At 42.7% G+C, this 24,805-nt stretch overlaps 1 protein-coding gene across 1 annotated transcript; it reads left to right on the plus strand.

The window, feature by feature from the left end:
• Nucleotides 1-16,114: 16,114 nt before the first annotated feature.
• Nucleotides 16,115-24,015, plus strand: LOC111866452. The gene is made up of 2 exons (XM_023855425.2): nucleotides 16,115-16,268; nucleotides 21,994-24,015. Exon 2 carries the CDS (start codon nucleotides 22,003-22,005, stop codon nucleotides 23,407-23,409), a length of 1,407 nt encoding a protein of 468 aa, XP_023711193.1. The 5' UTR covers nucleotides 16,115-16,268; nucleotides 21,994-22,002; the 3' UTR covers nucleotides 23,410-24,015.
• Nucleotides 24,016-24,805: the final 790 nt, after the last annotated feature.

Genomic DNA, 24,805 nt, shown 5'->3' on the forward strand with positions numbered 1-24,805 from the left:
GGCCAATCAGTCCTTCGTACGTCACGCCGCCCCACACCATCACTCCCGGGGACTGGAAATCGTATTCAGTGGTGGCACTGGGGTTCTCTGGCCGCCAAAACACGCAGTTGTGTCTGTTGACCGATCCTGGTGTGTGAAATTTGGCCTCATCAGTCCAGACAATATTCCGGATAAGGTCAGGGTTCTCCTGAAACTTGGTCAGCATCAACTCGGCAAACTCAAGTCGCCTGTCGAAGTCGTCCTCGTTAAGAACATGAATAAGCCGTGGATGGTATGGCGTCAGCTTCATGTCACTCAAAACTCTCCGCAAACTTGTCCTCGAAATGTCCAGTAGGGCCGACAAACGGCGGGTAGACTTCGATTTCTGAGGAGATGATGCCAGTTCCGCAGCAACACGTGCTTGTGTGTCAGCAGTTCGGACAGTTCTCGGCTGACCAGGATGCTTGGGATTCAAAGCACTGGCAGTTTCATCAAACTGCTTGTTTATTCGGACGATTGTGTCTCTGTGGACTGCTGGCGGTCCAAACTCTTCCAACATCCTGCGCTGGACTTCTGATGCGTTGTTAGTAACAGAAAAGGCGCACACATTTTACACGCTGCTCGATAGACAACCGTCTACCGGCCTTGACGTTTCCTCGATGCGCACAAAGTAGGCAGGGTACTGACCTCGTGTTCACAGCATACCGTATGATGCAGCCATCTATCGACAACAAAAGGTACTTTCCCATTATCCCGTGTGTTGTTGGATTGGTTAGTTATTAATGATCAAAAACAGCCTAATTGAGTCTGGCCCACCCTGTAAAATAGCAGTGGAGAAAGAACTTTCCTGCAAGTAAGGCCCTGATATAACATCAACGTGCTTTTTTCTTTGTTCCTGCTATAGAACCTTCCTAACTCCATGGAGCCGAGTCATTCTTGAGAAGCTAGAAGTTGCTCAGCTGCTCAAGAAATGTCAATATAATATAGTAAATTTCAAGAGTTTTATGGTACCTGATAGTTAATTGTATCGTCCACATTAGTCCACCACTGGACTTAAGCCAGACAAATCCAATCCAAATCCCCTTCCTAGCTTGGTTTTAGCCTATTTTTTTTCTTATTTTGAAAAAATAAAAGAAGTCTTATGAGACGACTCTGTTGTCTGTATTTCCGTGTGTCGCCCATAATTCTTAGGAAAAAATAAAATGACGCTTATGATATCACCTTGCTGTTTGTCTTATTAGCCCCCTTAATTTTTTTATATGCGATACGCATAGTATCAAAGGAAAACGAGCAATTAGTTCTTCCCAGAAGTTCTCGTATTATCATGTCTCCTGTTTTTTTTTCGCTTAGTGAGGGGTGGAGTCCAGCTGGGTCCACTCGGCACGGCGGCCACTGATTGGCCTATTGCAGCCTGCCCCGGGTGATTATGATGATGGAGAATTTGGTGGATTGAAGATTGGCAGGGGAAACCGAAGTACTCGGAGAAAACCCACCCCAGCGCCACTTTGTCCACCACAAATCCCACTTGACCAGACCCGGGATCGAACCCGGGCCGCCGCGGTGGGAAGCCAGCGACTCACCGCTTGAGCTATGGTGCGGCCATCGTGTAACCTGGTAGTAGGTCTTCCTACAAGCATCTTTAATTCTGGTTTTCCTACCAAGCTTTGTATTCATTTCTCTTCCGAGCCTGTTACATGTCCTGGTCAACTAGTCTTCCTTAATTTATGCATTCCAACACTTATAATTCAATAAACTCATTCATGGAGCTGGGCCCTTCTTGAGAAGCTGCCAATTCTGCAGCATCTCAAGGATTTCCCAGAATTTTATGGAACCTGATTGTTCTTTACCATGTTCGCAAGAGCCCTCCCCTGGTCCCCATTCTGAGTCTGATCAATCCAATCCATACCATACCATTTTATCTCTTTAATATCCATTTTAATATTGTCCACCCACCTACGCGTTGTTCTTCCCAGTGGTCTCTTCCCTTCTGGCTTTCCCACCAATATTCTACATGCATTCCGCTTCGCCCCAATTCGTGCTACATGCACTGCCCATCTCGTCCTCCTTGACTTGATCTCTATTTATACTTGGAGAAGAGTACAAATTATGAATCTCCTCTTTACGCATCCAATGAAGTGTAACTGAAGTTGTCATGTTGCTTATGTGTCTCAGGATAAAGGATAATAATCAGAGGTCGCAGAATGTCATTTAATAAACATCTCGATGAAGATCTCTTGAAACAACTGGAGTGTCCTGTCTGCACGAACTACCTGACGTCACCAATCACACCGTGTCAAAACGGGCATAATATCTGTGCGAAATGTAAGTCACATGCTCCGATCTGTCCAAGCTGTGGAGGACAGTTTCTGCCGTTTCGAAATGTAACGCTGGAAGAAATTGCCAAAACTACAATGTACCCATGTAAGAACCGGGCAGGTGGATGTCTTCAGATCTTCTCAATGGATAACAGAGATGACCACGAAACTGAGTGCTTATATAAGAACGAAAAATGTCCATTTACAAAAATATCCAAAGACAGTTGTCCTTGGACTGGAAATGTGTCCAGCACGGGGAATCACGTTAGACAAGACCACAGTAGTGAGACAAGGAGTGTAACGGGGTTGTTCAAATTAAGACTGGAAACTCTGTGTGCATCAAAGTATTTCCGAGAGGCAGTATTCGCTATGGGCGAATTATTTTTCATATTTTGGGAAATCAAAGACTGTAACATCTATTTTGCAGTATTTCACATTGGTCCTGAGAATGATGCTGAAAAATTCTCATATAATTTTAAGATTAAGATGCATAATGACAAGATTTCAATGCGTGCTATTTGTCACAGTTATTTGCAAGATGTAGACTCGGTTCTACAGCCAGGAGAATGTGTGGCACTGCCTTATGGTACAGTACTGAAATATCTAAGTAAATGTAACGATTTATCATGCGAAATCGAAATAAGAAAATGTAAAGACGCTTCTGTCTTTGGTGTTGTGTCTAAATGGCTCGAAGACCAAACCAGCCTCCTAGCCGGCATTGAAATCTCTGCCCCTCACAGCCCTGTGTGATTATGTGAGAACGCTGCTCTTCCTTAAGACAATATTCATATGTAGAGTGTCGTGAATTTTTTGGACACACACTAAATATCTTTTAGAATTTAATATGCTATAAGTACGACACAGCCGGTCACGGTAGCCGAGCGGTCTAAGGCATGCACTATCTTCGCTCGCTCGGAAGGCGGGATCGTGGGTTTGAATTTCACTCAGGGCATGGATGTTTGTGTGCGTTTTTCTGTGTTTGTCTACAGGTAGAGGCCTTGCGACGAGCTGATCACCCGCCCAAGGAGTCCTACCGAATGTGTAAGATTTAGAAAAACCGAAGTGAACGGAGAAGTTCATGGAGGTAGGCCCACTGGGGCTGTAGTGCCAAGGGGGAAAAAAGCATGACACACGGTAGCATAGTTGGTTGAGGCACTATGTTACAAGCCGGAAGGTCGCGGGTTCGATTCACGGTGAGGTGGATTCTTTTTTTTAATTTACCTCATTCTTAAAGCCGCACTGTGCCCCTGGAGTCTACTCAGCCTCTAACAGAAATGAGTACCAGGAATCTTCCTGGGGTTAAAGAGCGGCCGGTGCGTAAGGATGAGAACCTTACCGCCATCTGTGAACCGATTGTCTAGAGAAAATGTGGCGGCCTCTATGTCTCACAACCCTGTGGGCCTTCACGACCTGTCACAGGGATAGATATACTTTTTACCTTTTACTTATACGTACGACTGAGTACTGAAGTCTATATGTTTACGAGACGTCTGCTGACAGTTCAAAGGGATGCGAAACGCGATAGTATTATTATTATTATTATTATTATTATATATTTATACATTAATCAATTAAAACTTGAATTGTTTTATATTTTATTGCTGCCATGTCTATTCCAATCAAATTGAAATTGTATATATTTAAATTTCTCACTTCTCAGTGATAGGTTTGATTTATGTTGATAGAGTTATTATTATAATTATTAATTTCGTTATTATTATTATTTCTATTATTATCATTATTTTTATTAATTTCGTTATTATTATTATTATTGTATGCTGCTCTATTTGAAACTCAAATTCTCACACTGTGGCTTTGTCTGTATACTCGTATGTTTGCTTCTATATCTTATTCATGCTAATTGTGTAATTAATATGGACTACAATTTTTGTATTTTGTTTTTTTAATTATTTTTGTGTACTTCTCTATTCGTGCTAGCTTTGTAATTGGCCTCTGTGCTGCTAAGTTTGCACGTAAATAAACATGAATTGAATTGAATTATTATTAAATGTAAAGCTAAGGTAAAGTTGCCCCTATACTTAATTACTTAAGCACTACGCCATGAAGACGTACGGGTGAGTGGATATATAGAACCATGTTTTCTTGACCTCGGCACTGGTTGGAGGTAAATGGTCAGCTTCACGCCCCGGCCGCTTTACCCCCGGGGAAAAATCCTCCAGTACCCATTGGATAGGAGGCTGGGTGGGCCTCAGAGCCGGTCTGGACGACGTGTAGAAAAGAAAATTCTAGTCTCTACCAGGACTCGAACTCCGACCCCTCGATCGTCGGGCCCTTAGCCAGTCACTATGTCTACTGCGCTATCCCGGCTCCCATTATTATCATTATTGCTATTGTCACGTATTTGGGTGTGTGACTATAGACGGGGTATGGATTGGATTAGTGACTCGATGTATTGACGGCTTACAGGTCGTGCTACACACGATTGTAAACCTAACGCTATTCCACTCTTTACAGCTCACTGTTATACACACACGTGTCCTCAGACTATTAGTCTCCACCATCCGTTTCCTTGCAGCGGATTTTAACACAGTAATTATACCAGTCTTACTGTAACTGCAGGCCATATGAAGTATTCCCTTCACAGCCTAATTCTTTTCTTAACAACTGAACTGCCAACACTCAACTCTCTTAAAGTCAAAGTCACTTTACGACTGGCAGTTTACTGCCAATCAGTTCGTCTTGGCGTCAAACACCCCGGGGCGGACCTAACAGCAAGCTAGACTTCCATTTTAGGGTGTTTTAGCGGAAACGTGTTTACTGAGCCGTTGCCTAGCAATTGACGTCTCCATATTCCGGCCTTTAGGCGTCATATCACAATATTATCACTTTTGCATATTGGCATTGTTCTTCGTGTTATTTATTACCCTTTCGCTTTTGTTTGTTGCGTAAATCAGACAAGCAATTCCTTCCACTGCTCTCTCAGGAATTGGCCTTGTGGCATTTTCGTATTTTTTTCTTTTCCTGTAATGTAATTGGTATATACGCTGTGATGTGTATGTAAGTGCCTCGTAGGTCTCGGTTCAGAACATAAATAAAAATAATTTTACTGTTATTGTTATTATTATTATTATTTACTTACTTACTCATGGAGCTGAGCCCTTCTTGAGGAGAAGCCAATTCTGCAGCTACTCAAGAATTTCCCAGCATTTTATGGACCCCGAAGGTTCATTACCGTGTTCACAAGAGCCCTCCACTGGTTCCTATCCTGAGCCAGATCAATCCAATCCATACCATCCCACCCTATCTCTCTAAGATCCATGTTAATATTGCCCACCCACCTACGCCGTGGTCTTCCCAGTGGTCTCTTTCCTTCTGGCTTTCCTACCAATATCCTATATGCATTCCTCGTCTCCCCTATTCGTGCTACATGCTCTGCTCACCTCATCCTTCTTGACTTGGTCATTCTAATTATACTTGGAGAAGAGTACAAGTTATGAAGCTCCGATTGGTATGTAAGATAATGGGAAAATTTTGGAATGAGAATTGTCAGGGGAAACCGAAGCAGTAGCAGACAAACCTGCTTCAGTGCCATTTACATCACATAACCTGCATGGACTATCTTGGAACTGAACCCGGCACTCCGCGGTGAGAAGCCAGTGTATGTAGTGAAGTTAACATTATCTCTTTGCTTAACTAATTAAGCACTGCGCCATGAAGGTGTATGGGGGAGTGGATATATGGACCCACGCATTCTTGACCTCGGGAGGTGAGTGGTGAGGTTCACGCCCAGACCACTTTTCCTCCGAGGAAAGAGCCCCCGGTACCCATTGGATAGGAGTCTGGGTGGGCCCCAGAACTGGTCTAGACGCTGTGGAGAGGAGAAAAATCTTGCCCCTACCGGACCTCGAACTCCGAACCCCCCTCGGCGGTCCAGCCCCTAATCAGTCACTATACCGACTATCCTGGCTAGCCCATGAAGTATATAAACTAATACAGGGCTATTATAAATGATTCATTCGTTTTTAAGACGCTATATTTTCCAAAGTAATATACATACCACTCGGAGACTTCAAAGTAGGAGGGCAAATTATTCAAACTGTGAAATATGCAGATGACCTTGTGTTAATGGCCAAGGAAGAAACTGTGCTACAGGGCATGATTGATAGACTAATTGAAATTGGAAGGTGCTATGGCATGGAAATGAATGTGGAAAAAACAAAAGTAATGAAAATTTCGAGACAACCAACCCCAGTCACAATAAAGATAGACCAAAAACAACTGGAGAATGTGAAATGTTTTAAATATTTGGGTAGCTTGTTAACAGATGATGGAAGGTGTACTTGTGAAATTAAATCCAGGATTGCCATGGCAAAAGCTGCATTTAGCAAGAAGAAGAATCTTTTTACCAGCAAATTGGACTTAAATTTGAGGAAGAAACTAGTGAAATGCTACATTTGGAGCATAGCTCTGTATGGGGCTGAAACATGGACACTTAGGGCAGTAGATCAGAAACATCTGGAAAGTTTCGAAATGTGGTGTTGGAGAAGAATGGAGAAGATCAGTTGGACCGATTATGTGAGAAATGAAGAAGTGTTAATTAGAGTCAGTGAGCAGAGGAATATCCTACATGAAATAAGAAAACGGAAGGCTAATTGGATTGGTCATGTTTTACGCAGAAACTGCCTCCTAAAAGAAGTTATCGAAGGAAAGATAGATGGGCGGATAGAAGTGACAAGAAGACGAGGAAGAAGACGTAAGAAGATGCTGGATGACCTTGGGGACAGAAGAGGATACTGTCATTTGAAGGAGAAAGCTCTAGATCGCATTAAGTGGAGGAATTGTTTTGGAAGAGACTGTGGACCTGTCGTCTTGACAGATTACTGATGATGATGATACATACAAGTATGAGTAAACTCACCACGTTTGTATTGTATGCACCAGTTGGCAGCACGAGTTCAGTGCCTTTACAAAATGGCGACAAAGCAAGAAAAGAGTTTTTGTTTGTTGGAATATGCGAGATGTTCGTCTGTTATAGCAGTGCAACACACATTCAAAAGAGATTATGGAAAAGAACCGCCATGTAAACAAAGCATTTTGTGGTGGTATCGGCAATGTTCGTCGCTACCTAAACAATGAACTTCGGCGTCACAGGATTGGGCGTGTTGTTGAGGATGACGTAGCTCTGTTCACTTGGCCCCCCGGATCACCTGATCTAATGCCTTGTGACTTCTTACTTTTGGGTTACATTAAGGATCGTGTTTACGTACCCCCACTGCCAAGAACACTAGTAGTGCCGAGGGAACGCATGGATGCTGTAACCGCTCTCTCTGTATAGTGCCCTTTACGTTGGGTGTCACCTTCTTGTTGTCGCCGTCCCCCTTTACCTTCCTGTTCCTTCACCTGGCTTCCACCTGCAGCGGCTGTTGCTGATACTTCTTTGCCAAAGGAACACAGGTGAATTTTCTTTACCTCAGAAGGTAGAGATGAGACTATCTCAGGATCTTTTATACGGGCCTCGCTCAGACAGGGAGGCAGAAGCGTCTAATGATACACTTGCACTTTGCATGTGAGTATAATTTATTCTTTGTGAAGAAAGTGTAAAACAAAACACAGTTCACATACACAATTCACCAGGTGCTGGCACTTCTTTCAAAGGTGAACTACCAAACACTAACAACTGTTCCTAGCTGGACCACCACTTTTTTTTTTGTTTGTTTGAAGAGTATTTGAAGACTATTTGATGCCTGTTTGATGAGTTTTTGAAGACTGTTTTTCTGAAGAGATGTGAGCCTTTCCAGTTTCCGCGAAGTCCCCAAGTCACACCCTCGACTTTTGAGGATTGGTCAGATTTGAAATAAGGGAGTTGACTCTGAATCCGCTACTTCCAATCATTCTTACTCTAGAGGCAAATTTTTTCTTTAATGACCTAACGTAACTTTTGAAAGGTAATGATGTATGCTGGCCATAGCGTCCCCTCCTGGCACGCCTTCGTGTGACTTAAGACTAGCAGAAACTGTCAAGAGTCAAATTTCCAAAGTGAGTCGCCGAGCGACTCTGGAACCAAAATTCCAAGAAATGCTGAACTAAATCACCAGGGCACCATCTGGAGTTTTTGTGTGTGTGGTCCATCTGTGAAACAGGCAGCTTCGTGTGTGCAAGAGGTGGGCTATGTCACACTCTGCGTACACACTCTGCGTAATTATTATAAAATATTGAGAATAACTCTCAATAAAATACCATTTAGGCTTGTGGGCGGTTATAATGCTGCAGTGATGACCATTGACAGGATGATGCTATAAAATGTGTGGAACGAGCTCGACTACCGCCTGAACGTGTGTCATGTCACCCAAGGGGCACACATAGAACATTTGTAGGGTGTGAAGAAAACTTGGTGAGTTTACGGTTCTTTTTATATATCAATCATATTTGTACATATATTGCTTTGGAAAATATAGCGTTTTAAAAATGAATGAATTATTTATAGCAGCCCTGTATTTTAGACTCGTTAAAGGTAACTGTATAGTGTTCAGTTATTCATTTTCGGTAAATATTTGGTTCAGATCTCTGGCGGGAGATCTGACATCTTGTTGCCATTTATGCGTTTTCTCTCTGCCTCAAGGACCACATAAGCACAAGTTGTGAAAACGTAAGCTGAACTGAACTGGCTCAGGATAGGGCTGGTCTGTGGAACCGTGGGAGTTTGAATACTGCTGAAGAGAGATTGCTTATCATGCACTCAAGCAAATTCTTTAAGAACAAATATTTACTCTCTGAAATAAAATTTTAAACAAGAAGTTCTTGGAAGAAGTACTTCTCTACGTTTCTCTGGTACGATTTCGATCCATATTCTGCTGCTTAACAGCTTATCTAGTTTCGTTGTTAAATATTTGATATGTTACAAGCAAAATGAGATAAGCGAAACTGTCACGTGATCAGTGATACAGGCAGAAAGTCTGCTGTAATCACACGCCTCTGTGTTCAGTAGAACGTTATTTTGTAGTTGTGTCTTTCAAAATCAAGAATTCAGCACTGCATGTTGAGGACAAGTATAAACGTTTTGAATATTCAGGTAAAACTTTCATATAAATGGCGTGTAAAACATCATCAGTGACATAGATGCTTATGTCGTTGTTAGAAAGTTACTAATATTTTTTGTTTTCGACATACGGTGGGAGGAAAAATTACACACAGGGATTTTTCTTCCGTAAGGTTTCCTACTCAGGATATGAGATGTTTTAGACAGATATCCTGTGTGTATATTTAATGCAATATTCGGCCGCGCCGTAGCTCAAGCGGTTAGTCGCTGGCTTCCCACCGCGGCGGCCCGGGTTCGATCCCGGGTCTGGTCAAGTGTGATTTATGGTGGATAAAGTGGCGCTGGAGCAGGTTTTCTCCGAGTACTTCTGTTTCCCCTGCCATTCTTCATTCCACCAATTGATCCACAATCACCCTCACCTATCATCTCGAGCTGGTACATTAGGCCAGAAGTGGCCGCTGTACAAGGGACTTAGTCCCACCCCACTAGCAATAAAAGAAATAATGCAATATTCACACGAAAATATTTAGTCCTATGATTATACGAGTAACAAACGCTAACCAGTATCTGAACACTGTGTATGGACCTTTCAGAAAACGCCCCTGCAGGATATATGGAGAAGAATAGACGCGTCATCCTGTGCTGTGTCTGAAACATCTTTGATGTTACGTCGTCATTAGAGTATTACTGCATTCTGTTTTTTTAACATACGAAGGGCACTATAAAAATCGCTAAATAGGATATCTCATTGAACAAAAAGAATATTTTTTTGCGTAAGGTTGACGTATTCTCAAAGATATTCTTGACACAATATACCATATGCATTGTCAGTGTTCATCTTACACTATGTATACTGTAGAGATCTTCGGCGTTGAATGAACAGATCTCGTAGATAACCGAAGGGCTTCTCTGTACGGTTCTGAATGTAGCATTAACGTCAGGGTTCTTGCAAGGGCTTTTAACAAGCTCAGAGGTGGACAATGGATCCAGTAGTTGTTCTCAGTGTTTATGGTGACTCACTTTTCCCCTCCTCTCTCCAAATAAACTCTAATATCAACGTCTTAAAAAAGGGTAATGTAGCAGCAACGGTCTCAATTTGTATTAGGGGAACTTCTCCTTTCGAATCTCGTTCGAAACAACGGATATCCGGACTCAGTGTCTGAAGACAAACGCTGGGACAGTAACTGTCGTCTCCTTCCTGATCCTAGAATCCGACGGTAATATGGTCTCAATACTTAAAAGAGGCGTTTAACAACCCACGATAAAGTACCAATGGCAAGAACAAGAACATAAATTGGAGGAAAAGGTAAAGCTATTCCTGTAACAGGCCGTGGAGGCCGATAGGGTTGTGAGAAGTCGAGGCTCCCACATTTTCTAGACAGTCTGCTCATAAATGGCGGTGACGTCAGCCTTACGCACCTGCCGGCCGCCTTTACCCCCGAGGAGGAATCAGAGTACTAATTTCTGTTAGAGGCTGAGTAGACCGCAGGGCCATAGTGGGGCTGAAAGTATTAGGTTCGTTAAAAAATCCAACGATTTCATCGGGAATCGAACCCGCGACCACCCGGCTTGTAGCATAGTGCCTCAATCAACTACGTTACCGCGTACACCAACACAAATAGTGGTCTATTAAAAATAGTGTTAACTCTTATATCTTACATTACAGAACACGATATTCTTTTCTTTACGACCCAACGGTCAGTAGTTATTTTGTCTTAGGAATGTCCTCGGGTTCTTTTTCATGGCAGACCTCACCCTTTCCAAGAACATCTTTGGGACTGTCCTCGATTATTTCAATATTTATGAAATTAATAAAATTGGCAATAATTTTGACGTCACCAAATTATAGTAAATGCTCTTTATTTTTATCACAGGAAATCTAACTTCACGTGAGACGTTCCAGTAATATGGACCAGTCACCAAAGGATGTAGACCAAGGAATCATGAAGGAACTGGAGTGTCCAGTTTGCTTTGAATATATGAAGCCGCCCATATCAATGTGTGAAAACGGCCACAGCATCTGTAACGACTGCAAACTGAAGTTGAATAACTGCCCATTCTGCAAGAAATCTTTCTTAAAGGTGAGGAACTTGGCCTTGGAAAGTTTGGCGACAATGTTGGTGTCTACAAACAACAGCCCAAAGAATTCTGATTCTTCCCCTAAAAATTACAAATGTCCATTTGCTACAATATCAAATGAGGACTGTGTATGGTCTGGTGCTCTTCTTGACATGAAGAATCATATAAAGAGTGGCCACAGTGATGGAAACGACACGCACGAATCTACTGGACGGTTTAATGTTATTCTCACAAATCTGTCACCCGAGAATCATTATCGGAAAGTAGTGTCGATAGACGATGAATTATTTTACGTGGTGTGGGAAATCGAAGACGGACGTTTCTTTTGCTCTGTATTATATGTCGGCCCCAAGAAGAAGTCTTCGAGATTCACTTACATGTTTTCAATAACAACAGAAAACGGTATAAATAAGATATCAATGAGTTTCAAAACCCAAAGTGTCGTGAAAAACATGAAAGATATTTTCACACCTGGTGATTGCGTCCTTCTCCATTATGATACAGTTTTGAAGTTTCTGAATTCTAATAAACATCTAGTTTGTGACTTTGATATCAGACCTATTGAAACTGTATCAGATGTTGTGAAGAACAATTCAAAATCTGGACAAAGTAATGCTTTTACGAGTGACGCTGACGGTTATACAGTTAAACGAGAATTTATAGGAAAACAAACGTCACCATTTGAAAGTGAGTTTCCGGTTTCATATACTAATAATCCTCGTGGAGCATATTCGGATATTTCCTGGAATGGTAGAGGAGCTAGGCGAGGTAGAGGCTATGCACATGGTAGGTTTGTCAGGGGAGGTAGACGCGGGGTTGTACACAGATCCGTCGAATCTCACTATGAGGGTGAATCCAAACCCCGTGACTTCCAACAAAGGGGTAGACATCTTGGTAAATATTCAAAGATGGGTAGAAGTCTGACAGATCTACGCGATGAAGCAACTTATCAAGCCGAGATGGACACGTTACACGCTATAGTCCAGGAAACTCGACTAAAAGTTAATTCTTCGTCTATTTTGTCACCTGCGAAAACTGTGTCAGTCGATCAACATACAAATATTTCCGGGTTAGGCAAATCCCAAGACAATGAACCCAAAGTTAAGTCTCCTGGTTCATCAGCTGCAAAAAATGTTTCAGATGATGAATTTAATGAAGTTTCTGTATTGGGAAAATCACAGGACAAGATACAGAAAAATGTTCCCAAAGTCAAATCTCCTTCAAGTGAACAAACTCTCTTCGTTTCAGCAGTGGGAAAATCACTGAATTATTTTCAGGCAGACGGTTCCTTAGTTAGACCTCCTTCCAGTGTGGCAACTGTGAATTGTCCTCCAAGTGAAAAGCCAAACGTCCCCGAAATGGGAAAATCACAGGATGAGTTCCAGGCAAAGGATCCCAAAATCAAATCTTGTTCCAGTTTGACAACTTCGAAATACGTTTCAGGTGAACATGTTACAGATGCTTCCGAGTTAGACAAAGCACGTGATAAAATCAAATCAATTTATCCCACACTCAGTTCTTCTCGTTCAACAACTGCAGACTACTATAAAATTGTTTCCTCTTCCCCGTTTGACACTTTACATGATCAAGCCCAAGCAAACGACGCCAAAGTGAAGTCCTCTCCTGATGTATCAACTGTGAAAGATACCAGAAGTTTTGAAAATCTTGATTTGTTCAGTAGGTCCCCCGAAAATAATCAAACAGATACACCTACTTTATCTGAGAGAACTTGGAAATGTTTTCTATGCGGACATTTCGCGCCACTGAAGCCCCCAAAACATGATTTGCCACTTATCGAAATTGCGCACCCTGGAGCCAACTGGAAGTGTAAGTTATGTGGCCAGTGGCGACCCTGAAAAGTAGCTTTGGAGGAAGATATAGACAAGGAGTTCTGGGAAGAACTAATCGTCTGCTTTCCTTTGATAGACACGGACCGCATTGAAAATGACGCGTACATTTCTTTTACCGAGTTGATGCATAGCAACTATAAAGGGGGTGCACATACAAACACGCAGGGCCACACTATTCCGGCTTTGGTGTGTGTGTGTGTGTGTGTGTGTGTGGAGAAGAGGGCCAGTTAGTGAGGGAGTGGCCGCTTGAGTCACTCCCCAGCAGAGCGGGAGTGACCAGTAGTAGTCGGGCACCTCCACTCGTCGAAGTGGAGGCCCCATTTCAAAACACGCAGAAGTTTTAGTAAGAAGACAAATATGGTTTTGGGTACTGACGGGGCCCGAAACAACGACTGGTTGCGCTAGTAAAAGCCAATAGCAATTTACCTCACTGACTGACTTCTCTAACTTTCAGGAATTAAAGGGGTAAACACAGACATACACAGAGAGCTAGGTGATCTCATAAGCCTTCCTTTACTTTTAGCCTACTTTCCTTAGATTCTAAACGGTTCTGACGATGGTGTATAACACGCAGAATTACTGGATTTTTGGATTTTTCCAATCGTCCGTTATTCTAGAGAATAGAAAACACGACATTTCGGAAACTGTATCTGTTTCCGTCCTCACGTCCAGTGATTTAGGTTAGCTCTTTCTAAGGGGCACAACTGAGTAAGTGTCTCCCACCTCCCCTGAGGACGGAAACAGATCCTGTTTCCGAAACGTTGTGGTTTCTATTGTCTGGAATACCGGACGATGGAAAAAGTCCAAAAACTCAGTATTTCCATCTACTTTCCTTAGTTTCAAATAAAAATAAAAGGAGGCTTGTGAGATCGTCTTGCTGTCTCTATGTCTGTGTGTGTCCGTGTATCCCACATAGCTTTTTCGTTTTCAACGCGGTCCGTGTCGTATCAAAGGAAAGTAGGTAATTATTTCTTGCTAGAACTTCTTGCTTTGAAATAAGGAAAGCAGGCTAGAAAACTTGCATTTCTGGTGAACGTTCATAGAGATAAAATTACTGTTACGTTACATTTAAAACTTAGGATCCTATCTCAAAGAAAACATATATTTGTCTTTAAGGACAGAAGGTTAATGAATTATATTTATACCGTGTCTGAAATAGTTAGACTCACGCAGTTTCGTGATTACAAAGTTACTAACTAAGGGAATCCTCAGCCCACGATGGAAACCGAACTCGGTCAGAAATGTTCTACACAATCCGAGATCTAATCACTGCCATATGAATGACTGAAACATATTTAATATTTAAAATAATTATTGTGTATGCGAACACAAAGTTTGTATTCCCAGATTTTCAATATTAAATTATCATTAAACTGGAACTATTTGTGGCTGGAAATAAATATTACTGAAAGTTAAAGACTTTAGTGCAAGAAAGNGCATCAAACTGTTAATAAAAATTCGACACTGAAGAAGGAAGCAGTGCATTACTTCAACAGGTCAGTGTACTTCTACCATACTATACCGCGTCACATCCCAAAAGATGTACTCATCATTATCTTGTCCATAATAGTTGCCCAACTTCTATGTGTCTAGTTCTGTCAACATTCTATTCCTTTCATAGCTGTTTTAATATTATCTTCGCATCTTTGCCTAGGTCTGACAAAGGTATAATTTTCTCCTGGGATTTTTCAACCAGTTTTAATTTATATAGGCGACGATTAAAACGCGTGACGTCACTCTTTGCGCTGCCCGAGATATTACCACTCATATTAACGTGTCCTAGGTCATGCTGTCCACGTACTTTTAAATGTACCATTCATACTCATCCAACATTTGACGCTGTGTATCCCATGAAACTGAGAAAGCGTAGTTAAATAAACAAAGCGTTTTTTTTGTTGCTAATGGGTGGGACAAAGTCCCTTGTACTGCGGCCACTCCTGGCCTATTGTACCAGCCCCAGATGATAGGTGAGGGTGATTGTGGAGCAGTTGGTGGAGTGAAGATTGGCAGGGGAAACCGAAGTACTCGGAGAAAACCTGCCCCAGCGCCACTTTGTCCACCACAAATCCCACTTGACCAGACACGGGATCGAACCCGGACCGCCACGGTGGGAAGCCAGCGACTAACCGCTTGAGCTATGGCGCGACCCAAACAAAGCGTAACCCGTATTCATGTCCCCAACTGTATTAGAATCTGCTATCGACGAGGAGGGATGTCAATAGAGGGTGATTCAATAGAAAATTGATCGACGAAAACGAAACTTTGTAGATGTGCATGTAATTGGGTTACAGCAGGTATTGGAACTTGTTACCCTCTCCTTGGAGACAACAGGCCGACACAGCGCTCCTTTTTCGCAAATGTTTCAGCAAGAAAGACAGTGCCACTTCATCAACCGGGAATATGTTATGACGTGACCCTGAAACGAACCCCACACTCTGTCGTGAGAATAACCGCCTGAGCTCAAAAAGAACTCCGTGGTTTTAGTCCGCAAGTGAACTATACCCACCGAGCGACCGCCGCTTGTCGGCGAAGTTAATGCCAACTTTAGCGGATAGAGGGTGACGCGTGGTCAGCGCAGCGAATCCCCACGGCCGTTACTTTAGGTTTTCTAGACCGGAGCCGCTGTTTGCTTGAAATAGCTCCTCAGTTATCCTCACGAGGCTGAGTGGACCCCGTTTCAGACCCACTACTTCTCAGAAAATCTAGTAGCGCCGTGAATCGAACCCGGACCTCTGGATGTGTAGCCAGGAACTGTGACCACTAAACCATAGCGCTCTGTGAATGCACGTAACAACGGTGTGATTGGCTACTTGGTCACATGATTTCATTGTGTTGTAAAGTTGAATATCACTGTAGTCAGCACTACACACGTCAGACGAGGTGTGTTGCTGAGTCACTGTCGCCAGATAGCGCGCTCGTCTGCCAAAATGTGCCTTATCGGTTAGCAAAACACGTACGCAAGTAGGACTATCGCCATGAGGCGTTATTCGTTTCCTGCCGTTGGACAGAGGACAAAGTGAGGTGTGCATCCAAAACCGAACATTTCTGGTGAGTTTAAATATTTTCTCGCACATCACATCGAAATAACCTACATTTATAATTTCAGATCATAGACATATTAATGTGCGTTTTAATGTTTCAAAAGTAGCATTAAATAACAAGGCAGAAGTAAAGGTATCACTGCGCTTAATTAATTAAGCACCAAGCCATGTAGATGTGTGAGGGAGTGGAGGTATAGCTCCATTCTTGACCTCAGCACTAGTTGGAGGTGAGTGGCCAGCTTCACGCCACGGCGGCTTTAACCCAAAAGGTAGGAACCCCAGGTACCCCCATTGGATAGGAGGCTGGGTGGGCCCCAGAGCCGGTCTGGGCGCTGGTAAGAAGTCCCTTGCACATGCCGGGAATCAAATCCCGTAGCCCTTCACTATACCGACTGAGCTGTCTTACCTCCAGTAAAAATTACAATTTTTTTATCCTTGGCACTACAGCCCCAGTGGGCCTAGGCCTACCTCCATGAACTTCTCCGTTCACTTCGGTTTTTCTAGATCTTACACATTGGGTAGGACTCCTTGGGCGGGTGATCAGCTCGTCGCAAGGCCTCTACCTGTACAGAAACACAGAAAAACGCACACACACAAACTAAACATCCATGCCCTGAGTGGGATTCGAACCCACGATCCCGGTTTCCAAGCGAGCGAAGACAGTACATGCCTTAGACCGCTCGGCTACCGTGACCGGCAACAGTTTCATATAGTGATCCTAATAGAACAGATCTTCCCGTAGGAACAACATGCAGTGAGGGTGTTTGAGAACAGGGGCTGAGGAGAATACATGGACCTGAGTGGAATGAACTGACAGGAGACTGAAGAAAACTGCATAATGAGGTGCTTCACCATCTGTACTCAACCAGATTTTATTAGGGCCTTGAAATCACCGCTAAGATAGACTGGGCATGTAGTATTCGTGGCAGAGATGAAAGATTCATACACTATTGCAGGAGAAATCTCAAGCGAAGAGACGACTCAAGAATCAGACGATGTAATTAATAAAAGCTCTCCCTGTAACAGGCCGAACAAGCGCATAGGGATGTGAGACGTCGAGGGTCCCACATTTTCTAGACAATCGGCTCACAGATGGCTGTCAATTTGTCAGCCTTCCGGCCACCTTTATCCCCAGGAAAATTCCTGGTACTCATTTTTGTTAGAGGCTAAGTCGAACTCAGGAACATAGTGCGGACGGAAGGATTAGGTCAATTTAAAAATCCAATGACTTTCTAGGGAATCAAACCCGCGAACTTCCAGCTTCGACCAAATACGCTACAGCGTGCACCACGAAGTAATTAATACGAATCTTAAATATGGTGGGAAGATGTGGATTTATCTGGCTTAGGATAGGGACCAGTGGCGTACTGTTGTGAATACGATAATGAACCTTTAGTTTGAGAAATGTTGGTGTGTTTCTTCACCGAGTTCTGTTTCTGAAGAAGGAATCGGTCAGGAGTTAGTTCGTTAATAAAATATGCCGATACTAATGTGTCTTTATGGAATACATGGAAATCCTGTGTAGGACTGGCATTGCTATGAGGATTATAGTTCTGACGTCACCAGTGCTCGTTAGCGAGAAAGCAAACAGCTTGAAGAGTCACGTAAACCGGACTGCGGGGTTTTCTTTAGTTACGTAAGAAGTGTAAATAGTTTTGACAATATGGAGTAGGTTTCCTCATTAAAATACAGTAACATCAAAATATTACACCCACTTTCCATATTGTGTTACCTCCTTCTGTAGTTGCTGTGATCCATTCTGGCCTTGAAATTCAGTATCGTAATATTTCTACTGTTTCCTTATAACTTATTGGGCAGTGCTTCAAAACAACCATAACAAGTTCCACGTTATTCCCTGTTATCATCCGTAACTATTTCAGTTTTGGTTATTTAACGATGTCAGTTTCGTGTTGGATTTCCACCCGGGTTCGAACCCAGGTTTTAATGCTGGACGAAGTGATATTAGGGCAGATTTTTATCAAGTGCTACGCTTTCCTCTGTCACATCTCATTGCATCACATTCCCCATACCCATATGTCATATCCGGGGCTGGTACAATAGGCCAGTTAGTGTCCGATCTACCAAGTGGACTCAGTCTCACCCCATCACATGTACGAGGAACGGTCAGTACATATGTCACAAATTGATATGCAATACAAAACATGTGATATTTGGACCTAGGGGGTGAAAAACATTTATTTCTCGACACGCCCACAAACCACTATGCTGCAAGACGGAAGGTCGCGGGTTCAAGTCCCAATGAGGTCATTGGATTTTTTCAATTGACCAAATCCTTCCAGCCGCACTATGACCCTGGGATCGATTCAGCTTCTAACAGAAATGAGTACCAGGAATATTATTTGGGGGTAAAGGACGGCCGGCGTGTAAGTCTGACAACCTTACCGCCATCTATGAGCCAATTGTCTAGAAAATGTGAGAATCTCAACATCTCACAACCTTATGGGCCTCCACTGCCCGTTACAGGGATAGCTTTACTTTTTTACTTATTTTCACGCCCACAAACATTCATACAATTGTCCTATCATTGCGTCGAATCCCCACAGCATAGAAGTCTTTTTTTTTGTCTGTTGTCCCGGTCACTTCTGCATTTGGTCGGGCATCATCTACGACTTTCGAGCGTCCTTGAGAGAATTTCTCGACCCAGTTGAGAAACGCTTTACGAGACAAACACTTTCTACCGTAAACACGAAACATTTCTTTATTAATATCCTTTGCATTGAGGCCTTTTACCCACAGAAAACGCACAACAGAACTCTGATCTTCGGTAATACATTCCTCAAGCATGGTCGCCATTTTGATTACTGAAACTAGCCTCTGAACATGCGCATGCGCGTCTGTTACCTACACTTGTCTTGAGTCTTGAAGCTGGGCTGTGCTGCTACGTAGTGATACACATAGAAAACGTATTACATCAATTACAGCTGATTTGCTTAAATTTGTGACCTATTTACCGACCTCCGTCTATTTACTGGCTTCCTCGTATTTGCTTAAATAATCTATTCGTAATCCAAATGTGATACACACAGGAAGGGTTCGCTGCGACACTTCTGAGTTAGTCGGTCTGGTGCACGAGGAACGGTGGCCGAGGTGTCCACTGGGATAGCGGTACACGGCCTTTCAATTTCTTCCCGTAGCGACTCCAGTGTCGGTGGCTTTGTACCAGGGACTTCCACAAGTAAAAGGCGAGGGGGAAGGGTTAAGTTAGGGGATCGTGAGGGATACTCAGCACTACCTCTTCGTCATATCCATTGAACTGGGAGGGTTTCATCGAAGTAGCTTCTGGCAGTCTCTGCGGTAGTGCGCCATCTTGTTGAAAGCAAAATGGCTCATTCGCATACAGCTTATGAATCATAATCACCCGGAGCAGGCTACAATAGGCCAATCTGTGGCCGCCGTGCCGAGTGGACCCAGTTGGGCTCCACCCCCCCACTAAGTGAATTTTAATTTCTGTAATTTTAATTTAATACAGCTTATGAATGGCAGGTAAAATGGCCTTCTTTTTAATGCTAGTGGGGTGGGACTAAGTCCCTTGTACTGCGGCCACTTCTGGCCTATTGTACCAGCCCCAGATGATAGGTGAGGGTGATTGTGGAGCAATTGGTGGAATGAAGATTGGCAGGGGAAACCGAAGTACTCAGAGAAAACGTGCCCCAGCGCCACTTTGTCCACCACAAATCCCACTTAACCAGACCCGGGATCGAACCCGGGCCGTCGCGGTAGGAAGCCAGCGATTAACCGCTTGAGCTATGGCGCGGCCTGAAAATGCCCTTAGGTAAATTCTATTAAATTGTGTAGTGTACATCTGGGGGGGGGGAGCGCTCCGTATTTTTATTTAATGCCTTATGCAACAGAATGACACAGTTCATGATGTCTTCCGTGGATTCTCCCTGCTGACAACACGAGGTGACCTACATATATCACGAAGTTTCTCGTTACGTAATATCGTGCATTTCTAAGTTAATTATCTAAGTCCATGATTTATTTTATCCGTCTTCTAGCGCATACATTCATCTGCCCCTCTTCTCACTATCACTACATGTTTCGGCACAAATGTGCCATCTTCAGGAGCTGATCCAATCCACGACAAACTAGTTCATTGCATGCCTTGTCTATACATACTAAAATAACTAAAATATATATTTATCATATATACTGATAAACGTTAAGTGTTAAAATATTAAAATTATACAGCATATTTCATTCTTACGTCGTGTTTTATTACGCGAGTCACGTCTATCATCGTCTGTTGGAGCACTCTTTCACTATCGTGTATTGTGCTCTATGTTGCGTCTCGCTCCTGTGACTGCGTNGAAGATGGCACATTTGTGCCGAAACATGTAGTGATAGTGAGAAGAGGGGCAGATGAATGTATGCACTAGAAGACGGATAAAATAAATCATGGACTTAAATCAGTGCAACAGGACGCTAAAATATAACATTGTTAATTATCTAAGCCCAAATGTTCTACTGAGAACTTGTCTTTTTTAACACACCTGTAATTATGAAGTGGTCAGTCTTCTGGGATGTAAGTCTGTCTATTCTGGTGAAATACATTCGACGTTTCGTAGGAACATATAGCTCCTAGCTTAAGAGTCAGCGAGTAAGCAAGGCTGTGTCTTGCAACGTTTACTCTTCGACCTTTTAGATGAAGGTGATATATTGCTCCGAAACGTTGATTTACTTTCACCGGACTACGCGGTTTCGCATCACAGAAGATAAAACTTTTCATTCACCGCTGTGAGAACCTCAGTTTCTTTTAATTCGCTTAGTGGGAGGTGGAGTCCAACTGGGTCCACTCGGCACGGTGGCCAATGATTGGCCTATTGTATCCTGCCCCGGGTGATGATGGAGAATTTGGTGGAACGAAGATTGGCAGAGGAAACCGAAGTACTCGGAGAAAACCTGCCCCAGCGCCACTTTGTCCACCAGAGATCCCACTTGACCATACCTGCGATTGAACGCGGACCGCCGCGGTGGGACGTCAGTGACTAACCGCTTGAGCTATGGCACGGCCTGAGAACCTCAGTTACACAACATTGTAATTTATATTCTTTCATAGAGGTAAAAAGAAATAATTTTTTATGGCCATAAAAAGTTGGCAAAATTACCTTTTATTCTTATTCAGTGTTTCGGGGAGATGACTGATTTTCTAATCGGATAATAACAGTATTTTCGGAATTTATCCTTCACTACTAACCTCGTTTGTACTCTCCCCATATATATAGTTTTTTATACGCTTTCAAATTATTTGTCCTAAATATGCATAGATCAATCCTATATTAGGACATCATCGTAGATTTTGTTGTGGAAAACGCTTTTACTGAAACTGATTGATTGTTTCATAGTTCAGTTACCTACACTATTTCAGCTGTAGAGGATATGCAGGTCGATAATGCATTAATGATGAGGAATACGTAAGTATTTGAAAGCTTTGAAGGCAACATCCTGGAATTAATATTGGAGACACTGAGGTAAACCATGAAAATTGTCAGTGTGGATAGTCTGTAGCCCCACAGAGATTCGACCAGGATGGTATTTGAAACAGTTCTTGAGGGCTATGGTTACACCAGCCTTTTCTGACTTCTTAACTGTGATACACTTCAGGACCATGTTTTGAACTGAAAAAAAGAAATGGCCAAACTTAATTTGACGATAATGCTAATTTTATCCAATGTTTTTTGAAGAACTCATTGAGGGTTTCTTTCTGACAGGAAATGTGAATGAACGTGATTCAGCACCATTCCAGCAAGATGGATTCCCTGCCAAAAGACCTGGATCAAGGACTCATTCTGGAGTTGGAGTGTCCTGTCTGCATGGAGCACATGACGCCTCCAATCACAATGTGTGAAAACGGACATAGCATTTGTTCGAACTGCAAACCAAAACTTAACAACTGTCCGTCCTGCAAAAAATCTTTCCTTAATATTCGAAACTTAGCTCTCGAGAGCCTGTCCAGACAAGTGACTAATCAGAGAGTCCAAAATCAACCCACTACAGTACCTCAAAGTGTCGAGTGTCCTTTCACTAGGATATCTAAGGATACCTGTCCTTGGAAAGGTTCTGTAATGGATATGAAGCAGCATATTAAAGTTTTTCATAACAACGAGAATGACACGCGTGAATCAAATGGAGTTTTCAATGTCATCCTGACTTCGCTGTCACCAACACAGCATTATCGCAAAGCTGTATTCATTTCAGACGAATTGTACTATATCTATTGGAGGACAGGAGGAGATACATTCTACTGCGCAGTGTTTTACGTGGGTGACGAGGAGAAGTCTTCAAAATACAAGTACAAATTCACCTTAACTTCCCAATCTGATGACAGGAAAATATCCATGACCTTTCCGACTCGATGTATTTTGGAGAATTTGGATGAACTTCTTCAGTCCGGGGATTGCGTAATTCTGAGCTATAACACTGTATTGAAATTTTTGAACTCAACAATATATTTGGAATGTGAATTTCAGATAAATTCCATTGAAAATGATCGAGATATTACTAGTGGAACCAGTGAACGACATCTGAGCGCGGAGTCTGATGTTCATAGCTCTCTGTTCAGCCGATCAAGAAGACACCGTAGAATTCGGAGGCACGAGGAGCGTCGAAGGTGTGACCATGGAAGACGCTTAAGGAATTGTCCAAGTTGCAAATACATTACGCCTTTGTCAGATACACCGAGGTCTGCTAGTACATCTGGCACAGATTCGCTCCAGAGTATTCACTCACAAACGGGATTTTATTGTGCTCCAAGTGGTCATTTTGCAGAAACTGCTTCAGGAGAAAAATATCATGCCGTTGATAAAGTTTTTGCAAGTGCGCCATTTGAGAACCCATTATATCATGATACAGTAGAGAATTTTTCATCGAATTTGCCAAGTGGCAGAAAGTTATACGATGAAAAATGTGAATATTCTGGTAGAAGTTCATCAGAAGAGACCTCCTGCAGAGTGTCAAATGATTACGTTCCTTCGTACACTTCAGCACATTCAACTTGGATATGCGCGGTATGTGAACAGATTGCCCCAAGATCTCCAGGTTCGTTTCCTGAGCCGGGAGGGCACGTTGCAAGTTCTCCTACTGATAAGAAATGGAAATGTAAAATGTGCGGGCAAATTCGACAGTAAACATTTGTTGTCTGTGCCTCCAACACGTAGTGACACTTTAGCACAGCTAAAATGTTTTAAACAATAAAGTATTTTAGGAAAGATTAAAAGCTATAAGTGAAATGTACTGTGTTTTGGTTTGTGACGCCGTGTAGTTTAGAGAGAGCCAAACGTTTTGAAGTAACATCGCCTCCACCGTCACGGTCGAAGAGTCAGTCAAGAAACCTGCAAGAAACATATGACTAGTTTCTCCTAACTCGGAGGGAGAGTCAGTAAATAAGTCACAAATGGATAAAAACGTAAAACATGGGATTTTCGAACCTGGAAGAAAAGGACATTTATTTCTCGACATATCCTCCACCAACATCGATGCACATGTCCCATTGCTTTATCAGTGCGTCGAAACCCGCAGCATAGAAGTCTTCTGACTGTTCTCTCAGCCACTTCCGCAACTCTGCGACATCCCAACGTCCTTGAGTGAATTTTTTTGACCCAGTTTTGAACCGCTTTACCGACAAACACTTCCCACCATAAACAGGAAACATTTCTATATGGATATCCTTTGCATGGAGACGTTCCCCCCCTCCCCTCCCCCCACAAAAAAAAATCGCACAACAGAACTCTGCTCTTCGGTAGTACACTACGCACGATCGCCATTTTGACTCCTGAAACCAGTCTCTGAACATATGCGTCTGCTACCTACACTGTCTCAAGGGCCGCGCCATAGCTCAAGCGGTTAGTCGCTGGTTTCCCACCGCGGCGACCCGGGTTCGATCCCGAGTCTGGCCAAGTGGGATTTGTGGTGGACAAAGTGGCGCTAGGGCGGGTTTTCACAGAGTACTTCGGTTTCCCGAAGGCTGTGTAAAGGCTGGGCTACGTGGAAATAGCAATAGTCTTGAAGGCGATGTTACAGTAGCAGAAAATATTTTAATATAATATAAATGGCCTACTTTCCGTTTATGCGACACGGACCGAGTACAAAACGAAAAAAAAAATTAAAGGGAGGCAGAGTATGGTGATCTCATAAGCCTAATAACTGTAAAAAAAATAATAGGGGGTACATAGACAGGTGGACAGATACAGAAGGATACACAGATAGCAAGGTGATCAAATAAGCTGCCTTTTATTTTTAGAAAAACCAGGAAAGTGAGGCTAAAAGGTGGTCAGTAAGAAGCGTCGAACTGAATATAAAGAGAATATGAAAGTGATTAATTTTCACATAAATATTTGCCCCTATGATTATCAAAGAATCGGAGAGAGGTGTGAAGGGCGAACCCATGTGACTAAATGGGTGCCTCGGATAAATAAATATGTAAATAAACAGTTCAACATGATTACTGTCTTTTGCGACATGATACTGTATAGCACGATGGAAAGATGCAAGGTCAGTAAATAGGTCACAAATGGAAGTAAAACA

This window comes from Cryptotermes secundus, unplaced genomic scaffold (genome assembly GCF_002891405.2).
Source record: "Cryptotermes secundus unplaced genomic scaffold, Csec_1.0 scaffold300, whole genome shotgun sequence".
Classification (NCBI taxonomy): Eukaryota; Metazoa; Arthropoda; class Insecta; order Blattodea; family Kalotermitidae; genus Cryptotermes; species Cryptotermes secundus.